This window comes from Amaranthus tricolor, chromosome 10 (genome assembly GCF_026212465.1).
Source record: "Amaranthus tricolor cultivar Red isolate AtriRed21 chromosome 10, ASM2621246v1, whole genome shotgun sequence".
In the NCBI taxonomy this organism is placed as follows: Eukaryota; Viridiplantae; Streptophyta; class Magnoliopsida; order Caryophyllales; family Amaranthaceae; genus Amaranthus; species Amaranthus tricolor.
The window spans coordinates 3380299-3390194 of NC_080056.1; the positions used below are offsets into that span (position 1 = coordinate 3380299).

The 9896-nt window shown below is 33.9% G+C and overlaps 1 protein-coding gene across 2 annotated transcripts; it reads right to left on the minus strand.

Annotated features, from left to right (window-relative positions):
- Positions 1-384: 384 nt before the first annotated feature.
- LOC130825733 (uncharacterized protein At2g24330-like) lies at positions 385-8657 on the minus strand. Of its 2 annotated transcripts, none has more exons than XM_057691115.1 (6): positions 8332-8656; positions 7919-8218; positions 6251-6392; positions 3380-3489; positions 1349-1757; positions 385-1249 (listed from the first exon to the last, which is right to left on the minus strand). In XM_057691115.1, exons 2-6 carry the CDS (start codon positions 8207-8209, stop codon positions 972-974), a joined length of 1230 nt encoding a protein of 409 aa, XP_057547098.1. In that variant the 5' UTR covers positions 8210-8218; positions 8332-8656; the 3' UTR covers positions 385-971. The 2 variants fall into 2 exon arrangements, with proteins under 2 accessions (XP_057547098.1, XP_057547099.1); XM_057691116.1 differs by having other exon boundaries at positions 409-1249; positions 8438-8657.
- Positions 8658-9896: the final 1239 nt, after the last annotated feature.

Consider the following 9896-nt stretch of genomic DNA (forward strand, 5'->3'; position numbering starts at 1 on the left):
TCCCTCCGTTTATGTGAATTTACCGCAGTTTCTAATATTTGTTTGTCACATTTCTATTTTAAATGGTATTAAGACTCTTTCTTTAAATTTTAGTTGCACGTCGTTCCAATATCAAGACATAGGGAGAACTATCTATATGTGCTTATTTGCAACAACATTTTGTACACTGTAAAATACTAAAATGTAACTAGTATAATACTTATATAATACTTCTATATCAATGCCAATTTTTGTACTATTTATCATTTTACGGTAATTATATTTCGATTATTATATGAAAAAACAAATAGAGCGATGTGGAATTTTATTTTATTTATCTCGTCACATTTTCATAATATAGATTTTTATAATTTTTAGTATGTATAATTCTAGATATAAACGATTCGACATGCGCATAGAATAATATATTCGGTGCAAGTATTTTAAAACGGAGGAAGTATTAACTTATGGTTTTGCAATTTTTAAGTCTTGCATTGTATCATCCATGGACCATGAGCAACACCTTTCTGTCTATATTTTTAAGTATAATCAAAACAAAATCAGTGTACAGCCAATTAAGCTGCATTTGGAAGAGAAGTTAAGCTTAGCTGAAATCAATGTTATCTAAATTCTATTTGGAATCGATGTAAAAGAAATTAGTGAATGATAGTGCATAAGATATAGTATTCACTTTCTGAACTCAACTTGTGATTTAAATAACATCATATAAAGTCATGGAAGTGAATCATAATCACATACATGATGCTTTTCCACAACTTAAGTACAACATACATATCAATACAAAATTCCTTTTTACCTACAACATATCGCCTCAACAAGCTTCTTTGACGTACTAAAACTTAACTTGCCTCACTTAAGATCACTGGTTAAACCACAATCAGCTTTCACAAAAAACCCAGGAGCCTTGCATTTGGAAAACCAAACCGACTCAAAAACTAGGAAACGTTTTGAATTAGTCGTTGCTCATGCCTTTAACATTCATTACCTTCCGCTGATACTTCATTCTTCTCCCTATCTTCAACAGGCGAAGAAACAGGGACAGTATCCGCATCATTAGTGCCAACTGCTTTGTCGCCTGGAGAATCAACATTACTATTTGTAACTTGACTGTAGTCTGCTGAGACTGCAGAGACCATATTTGGATTATCGGTACCAGAAGCACGGTCTTGCTGGATCTTTGGCCCATTTACAGCATGGCAACGGGGACAGATATACGTTACATACGGAAAATCTTCTTTACTTGCAAGACCTATTCAAACACCAAAGAATGGAAATCATTTTTATCTGTCTCCATCTTTCAGAGAAAGGCTAAATGTTGCAGAAATGTAAATCAGCAAATATTACTTACCATTGTGCATATGGCAATTACCACATATAAGAGCATAACATTGGGTTGGATCCTCACCGACAAGTAATGCTGCAAGTCTAGATAACCAACCACTATTATATGCTGTGGCGCCTTGACCTTTTAAGTGATCAACAAAAAGTTGCTGGTTATGCTGGGCATATTCACTGCCACCATGTGGAGATGTCTCAACGGAATGCTGAGCAATCGTGCCTCCTGGGCTAGTGGCTCTTCCTTGAGGTTGTTTCCTGTTTCTAAGGCCACCGGGTTGGATCAATTCCACATCATTGCCTTTTCCAGCTTCGGCTTTAGCCTCCTCTTCAAGATATAGTCTCAATCCTGATCCTTCAGTGTATTTGGATGCCAAGAATGCTGCTGCTGCTGCTTTAGCTGCAGGATCTGTGTCATATCGCTGCCATCAAAGTTTTTTTCGATAAGGAGTTTATTAGGAGTATTTGCAATCATATCATAAAGACAAACAATGGCCAAAAATTATGAGCTGCAAAAGCATTTAAGCCCTTGCAGCTTTTGCCTCACCAAATTTCACCCCACAAAAGTAATCTTTACCCAACTCAAATTGATAACCAAAAAGCAACTCCCATTAAATTCAGCAACAAGTTCGAGAAATACAAATCAGAAGCTACTTTTGCTGTCATATTAAGTAATTTTACTATTCAATATCCTCTCATTCCCCTTCTCCAAATGCATGAAAAAATTGAAGTTTCATCATAAATTTCACATCATGCACCAGTAAAGGGCTATTTTATCAAACCTAAGCTATAATTTCTCTTTCATTGTGTGATGAACTAATATTTGCATATGAGCGGTAGAACAGTCATTTAATATGAAATGAATTCTTCCTCTCAAACTCCTTTTCCCTTCTCTCTTAATTTTAGTATGTAGTTTCTTCTGCCTCTTAACTCTTACTTAACCCTAAGCTCCGTTTTTACATATAGAAGTAGCAATTAGCGGGTAGCCTGGTACATTACACATTGTCGAGCAGATAGAATTTACTAGAGATTTGTACTCTTACAAAATAATCTTGGAAACTTACTCAAATACTTCCTCTGATTTCTTTAGGAGCACCATGTTTCCATTTGGAAATTTCTAAATTAAGTGCAGCATTCCCTTATATGGTAAGACAACATTACCCAAGTTCACACTATACACCTACATGGGGGTCCATACACTCTTCTTTTCACATTGAGGCGTTTTGCTACACTTACATCTCTCATCATTCCTTATTTTGTGTTCCCAAAATAAAATGGTGCATTTAACTAAGCAGAGGAAAGTATGTATACAAATCAGCCATGTATCCTTTTGTGACAGCTTAAAAAGTAAAACAAAGACCATTGATGCATCATTCTAGAACAGTTCAGCTGTATGTAACCTCAAAATTGTCTAAGTAACTTAATTGATTTTGAGGATTGTTCACATGCATGAGCATGACTACTCTCTTATCTTATGTGGTCTGATTGCTTAAGAAACAGATTTCCATAATGCAATTCTGGAAACTACAGTTTCAATGTCCCTACATCTAAGGAAAGTCTACACAAACATTTTTAACATTGATATTTTACATTTTGCCTATCATTCTTCTTCTAGCTATATCCCATATTAAAAGGGAGCATAAGGTAGTTCATATTATAGCCAAATCTAAGCACTAACATTAGCATGGATAGAGAAAATCCTAATGTCAATGATTGCTAAACTCTAGTAAAACACTGGTCTTGTGTTGAATCCAAGAGCATTTGAAAGAGACGTGTTTGAACTTACCAAGTAACCTCCCGAAATATAAAAAACAAAAAAAAAAATTCCTCGAATTTTTTCACTCCCTTGCTATTTGGACTTGCAGCCCACCCTCTTAAAACATTATTCCAGTGCTAAGAAGCATTCTCAACAACATTAGAATACTTAACACAATCTTTCCAACATATAACTCATATATAGGGCCCTTCATGATAACCCACGTCAACAAAAAAATGAACTTGCTTAAGTTAAGATTACAAATCAGACACCCTCTAATAATCCTACCTCAATAACCTGTTGTGTTAAGTAAAAATTGGTCCGCTCTTTAAGCTCATCAATTTTATATTGCCTCTCAGCCTGTAGCTTCTCCAATGTTTTTTGATCCTTACGTTCGCCTGCGCAAGGTCAAGAGCTATTAAAAAATCACCAATAAACACAATAAAACACTCTCAAGTAAATGTATATCTGTAGGCCAGTTTGTAAGATATGATGATAGAACTGGAGTGAAAGAAGCATCCCCATATTTTAACAAAACTGTACAATGTTGAAGCACTGTATACACTCTCAAATCTCAAGTACATGTATATCTGTAGTCCGTAGACCAGTTTGCAAGATGCAATTTTTTTGTACTTTTCATCTCCACATGCATACAAAATTCAAAGTCACAAATGAAAAGGCATTATTTAGCAATCTGACATCAAATTGGAATTTGAGCTACCTAGCAGGTTTGACCACAGTAACTTTCTAAATGGAGTCATGTTGTCTAGCTGTTAAGAGTTCATCAAATGTGAAGCAACACTTTATTGTGCAGGGATAAGTGAGGATTTTGCCAAACATCTTAAGAACAAATGCTAAAAAGGCTTAAAGATTTTAAACTTCCAGCAAACATGACTTGCACAACATAGTCTACACACAAGAGGTCAACAAAGGTGACAAACACATCAAGTGACAGGTTAAGGGATGTAAACAAACCTTGAAAAAAAGAAGCTAATAAACAATCAAATTGAACAAATACCCTCAAGACGATCCTTAGAACGAAAATAGGTGAGCTTCATTTAAACACTCATAACAGATGAGTTTTTCAAACATTGTTCATCAACAATATCCTTATATTCTTGTCCAAAATCATTTATCAAGAAAACGGAAGCAAGTCTTTGCCAAGATTCTAAGAGCCTTGTTTCATTTACACCCTTAAACACATTTCTATCATGTCATTGTTCACATATTCTCCTTTTGTTGCTTGTTTTTTTCAAAAGCAGTCAGTTACAATTTACAGCCGCAAGTTTATGAATATCAAACTCTCAAAATATGTATCTTGAATTGTCTATCAGTTCCAGCAACAGGAAGTATAATTCAAGCACTCTTTAATTCTCGGTTCTTACCGATAAACATTGCATATCACCCCATTATAATTCGTACAGTAAGTAATTTGTTCAAAGACTCACAACACAACACATGCTACTATTAGTAGTCATATACATTTCATTTACAACAACTCAAAGGATGCTCCCACATAAGATAAAGGTACAAAGGGTAGCCAAATGTACAAACACTGGCTTGTAAGATTTTTAAAAGTTAACAGGAATAATCCAGGGGGGAGAGCATGTTACAATAATCTCCAAGTAGGCTACCAGCAAAATGGTCAAGTTGACATGATGGGTACTTGGGTAGGTCAATTTAAACAGACAATATGTAACATGAGTACGCGACTCAAGAGAAGTAGGAAAAATTTTTCCATAATTTGAACAGTGAAACTCAAGGCAGCCTTGTCTGCACAACAAACATAATTTAAGATATTAACCATACAAATTAATAACTGGGGAATGGAAAGAAAAGGCATGGTGCCAATTAGAGGTGTGCACTGGAGCGAACCCCCGTAAGAGCCCGTGACCCTGACAGTTTTAAAAGGATAGAGCCAGTTAAACTTTTAGAGGGTCGAGCTTTAAACAGTCGACCCATTAAAATAATATAGTACCAGAGTGGGCTTTTAACGAGTCGACCAGCTAAATATCATCACAAATTCTTGAAAGAGAAATAAGGAGGCATTATTTTTTTTCTTTTTTACTAGTATTGGGCGGATTTTGAGAGTCGTCTCTAAGAGAGACAATCTCTCACAAGACTGGCCCTCTTTCTTTTCGGCTGATTGTTGTAAGAGACGTATCTCAAATAACCGTCTCTCACAAGACCGACTATAATATCGTACAAAAATGTATTTTGTTTTTTACCGTGTTCAAGTCCTTCACAATGGACACTGATAAAGTTGCCTTGTGAACCACTGGAATTCAATTCTTTTTTGGGGGGTTGTTGATCTTATTCCTGCTCATCCTATAATCTATCAAACATATACTTCTATTTAACGTTTAGCATTTCCTCCATAAGAGGTTATACAAATCGACCTAGTAAGAAAGACCCTTAGCAGTTAAAGCTTTCTTGCATTGAACATTGCTTTTTTTTTTTTCTTCACAGTAAGTTTCTCCTTTCTCTTTTTTCTAACTATTTGATCATTACACAAATAAATGCAACAATATAACCAAAAAATATAGAATGAATTAATACAATTAGGTGATCATAATTCTAAGTACGGTGGCATACCCCTTTCAAGGAACTTAAGAGACGGATGAGTTTTATTGCTAGCTAGAGAAAGCATCACAAATTAAAACTAAACATAATGGGCAGGGTCGGGTCGGGTTAAGTCAAATGAATTAATGATATGGCTCATCCCAACACGGCCCATCCAACACCTCTAGTGCCAATGCTAAAACCTAAAGTCTAATGTAGTTGAACTAATAGAATCCTCAAACCCGAAACCCAACAAATTGATTTAAAAAGGCATAAAACAACAAGCACTCAACAGAAAGACGAGCACCAAAAGCAATATAGGATCCAATCTTGAGATTTAAATAAATACATAGAGACATCTCACGATAGAATGCTCAAGACAGTTCAAGTTTCAATTAACACATAGGATTCAAAGGGGTTGGGCCATGTAGGGTGTCTAACAATAACCATTAAGATGAATTTCAATTTTCAAAGAAGGTCAAAAGGCATAGTAGCAATACAAAAAAAAAAAATTTAAGGGATACAGGGGAAGAACCCACAAGGCACTCCTCCGACTTCTAATGCATCATATACTATATGCAAAATTCTAATACTTACACATAGTAATGAAGCTAGACAATGCTGTATATGTAATAGAAGACAGAGCAGGCAAAAGAAACATTGGCAGAACACGGAAAGCCCGAATCTTCCAGTTTTCTGCTGTCCTTGCTGTCATGATTGCGTAGCACACAGCAACTAACTGACAAAAGATAAGAGCAACATTAGCAATAGAATGAATCACTGGATACTAAAACCACCATGATCAAGGATACCGAAAATGTTCTTGACATGGCGGAAAAGAATAACAAGAATAACTTAATTGGGCATAGTAAGTCTCATCATATCTCTAGGGGTGGTTCTAGTATAGAGGATAAGGGTAACTGTACAAGTTCCCTCAAAACAACTTTTAGAAGAAAAAAAGCAAATATTTGCAAAAAAGTCACATTATCAAGTTTGGCAAGTTGATACTTGGTCCTTTTATCTCTAGATTTCATTATTTTGGCTTTGGGACTAGTGTTTGAATTTTGATGCCTGCTCTTCTTCATTTACTACTTCCTTTTTTAAATGAAATTTTCATTGTTTTTTGCTTTATTTTTGTAGTTCTTATCTTAATACACTAATTATTCATCTTATTCAAAATGTTCTTATACATTCTTTAATAAACAAGTCCTTTCAACATTGAAAATGTTAATGCAAAAACACATAAATCTTCCTTCTCTTCCCCTCACCCTCCTCATCCTTTCCTTCTTGTTCTAATATATTATCCAGACGCACTCTAGAGAAAAATATATTTCTTCATTGTAGATTAATAATAGATAACATCGAATAAGCTTAATCTTTTTATGACAATTTTTCATGTTTATTTTCAATTATGTTGCCTACAACATATTGTTGGAATCAAGGTAGTGACATCGTTCATTGTGTAATATGTGCTCCCATAAAATGTAGATTCTAGAATCGTCTCTCGTATCCTAGCTCAACAAGCCAAATCAATCTTCAGTTCTACACTTCTACAACAAAGGTCCCTTAAAGTAGCCCCCTGAATCTATTTTATTCAGAAAAAAATATCAAAACTGTTCCAAAATCCTCACCACAATATCGTCCACATCTGTTAGTACAATTAGCAGTTTGATTTTGGTTTTTTACTTAAAAATGGAAGTCGCTATTTTACTTTATCACAAAAACATAATTTTGCTTCCCCAAAAGTCAATGTAACTCCACTATTCCTTGATTCTCTACAAGTGGCAATAGGAGTTCTGTACAGAAAACTGCTGTTGGGATAGTGATTTTCCTTATGAAACTAGAAAGGAGTAGCTTGAATCACTACTCTTTATAGTGATTTCACATAGAGAATTGGTGAGAGTTGAGCCAAAAAATAGTGGTTTTAGTAGTTTACAAAGAGTATAAAACTGCTAATAGCAATAGCGATTAGACAGCTCTATCAAAAATCAGCTTAGGTAGTTAGGTTGTTTCAAGCCAAGGTGGGTTTATATGTGAGTTATTCTCAAGATGCTATATACCATTTTGCTATTGTTTTGACCTTATTTTGGCAAAATAGATTCTCAATTCAATGATTTATGCAAGCAATGAACAATTCTAAACAATAATCAAAGCATATACCAAATAAATGATAGCTCTGTATACCAGTTTTTAATCAAAAAGACATATCAAAACACAAACTACAAAGCAAATAAGCAAAACATACTTGCAGAAAGAAGGTCTCACCTCCAAGAGAACAGAAAAAATAATAATATGGCGCTTCATTCTTCCCCACCTTTGAGCTCTCTTCCTCATTCTATTAATAACAGTTTTTTCTTCCTTGGAAATTCTCTCCAATCTCCGCTCAAAATCGTCGTTTCCAGACCCAAACAATCCTTTCCAAATTCGAGAGAAAACCCCCTTCTTCTTTGATCCTTTTTTTGATTTTTTGTCATTTTTAGGATTCTCCTCCACTACGGCATCCAGTGATGAAGTATCAGCAATAGGGCCTGCATTTTCTTCAGGTTCTCCAGCCATTGCACAAATCTAACTTGCACACAACAACGAAAAAAAAGAAAAATAAATAAATTATACTAATCGGTTCGCGAATCAATGATCAATAGTTGAAAAATAGATAAAAACAATTTCGAGAAAGTCACCTTAAAGGTAATTTCAGAAAGGTTTATAGAATATAGACAAAATTTCACCGATTTTCAAAAACTCCGATTGAAACGAAAATGATTTCCTTAAAAATTCAGGATCTACCGTAAAAAGCAGCGCCAGCTTCAAATATAGGAAATCAATGAATAAATTACACAGGGAAAATCGCGACAATGATTGATAGCAGTAGTGAACTTGTTGAGATTAGGATTAAACAAAGAGAATAGCGAACAAAAGTTAGAAATTGGAAGAACAGTGGCAGAAGAAAAATGGCGAAATGGAGAAACGCGAAACGGGAGGGAAATTGCAAGTAAAGACGGGAAAATGAAATGTCGTCCGGGTCCCACAACAATAATAATAATATTAATGATAATAATAATAATAATTATTATTATTATTATTATTATTGTAAAGAAAATTGATACAAATAGGCAAATAGCCAAGTGTAAGGAGATTTGATACAATTAATCCCCTTTGTCTTCTTCACTTTTGGAGAATCAGTAAAAGACGCGCTGAACTTGTTATTAATAATTGCATCGTTCTTTCTTAGTAATTTTGGTAGCACTAAATCTAGAGTATATATTTTCCACAAATTAGCTTTTTTTATTCAAAAAGACGTGGGTGCTCAGCTTGTAACTCGACTACCCACCAACTTCTTGAAAAGCCTAAATCTATGAAATGAAATACCATAATAATAATAATAATAATAATAATAATAATAATAATAATAATAATGTTTAAATTATACTGTTTTATTATTCTGTTAAATTTCAAAATATATGATACTTTCTCTATTCACCCTAATAGACTTATTTGACGTGTAATAATTTTCCACATGGTAGCATCTAGTTAATGCACTATCTAACTGTCGTAACATTTTCCGTTAAATTCTTGTTAATTTCCGTTTGATTCACCAGTTTGTAGGATTTTTCCACATGGTAATATCCAGTTTATGCTCACAAATGTTTAATTCAACATTTTAAGTTTAATTTACCGTTTAAATGTATTAGTGCTCTGACAAAGGGTAAAAGGACGACTTCTAAGCCATCGTATTCAAAAGCATCTTAAACGTAGTCTTGAGTTTTTTATATATTAATACTTGTATATATATATATATATATATATATATATATATATATATATATATATATATATATATATATATATATATATATATATATATATATATATATATATATATATATATATATATATATATATATATATATATATATATATATATATATATATATATATATATATATATATAGGCTAAGTCTACAGAGTTGGGCCTACCGTTCGTTCAACCCTTACCTCTATTCTGATCTCTCTTTTATCCGGGGTAGGAAGCTAAGCGCTATAGATTCTCAATGGTTGTAAGAAAACATCCTTAAAAGTGCGAGATTGGATCGAGAAATCAAGCAGGAAGGTCAGCCCTTGATTGTTAGATAGATACCGAAATAATCTCTTAAGAGCTTCTTGATTGCGTCCGTGCTGTGAAAGTTTTAAATTGATGATGGTGGGGTCATGGAGAAAGACCAACTTCCCTCTAGTCTGATGGAGC

Excerpts from the sequence above, each read along its gene's own strand:
- LOC130825733 (XM_057691115.1), bottom strand. The coding sequence starts at position 8,209 with ATGGCTGGAGAACCTGAAGAAAATGCAGGCCCTATTGCTGATACTTCA. Across the intron at positions 6,393-7,918 it reads TTTTTTCTGTTCTCTTGGAG|TTAGTTGCTGTGTGCTACGC; the intron begins GTGAGACCTTCT and ends ATCTTTTGTCAG. Across the intron at positions 1,758-3,379 it reads TAACACAACAGGTTATTGAG|CGATATGACACAGATCCTGC; the intron begins GTAGGATTATTA and ends CTTTGATGGCAG.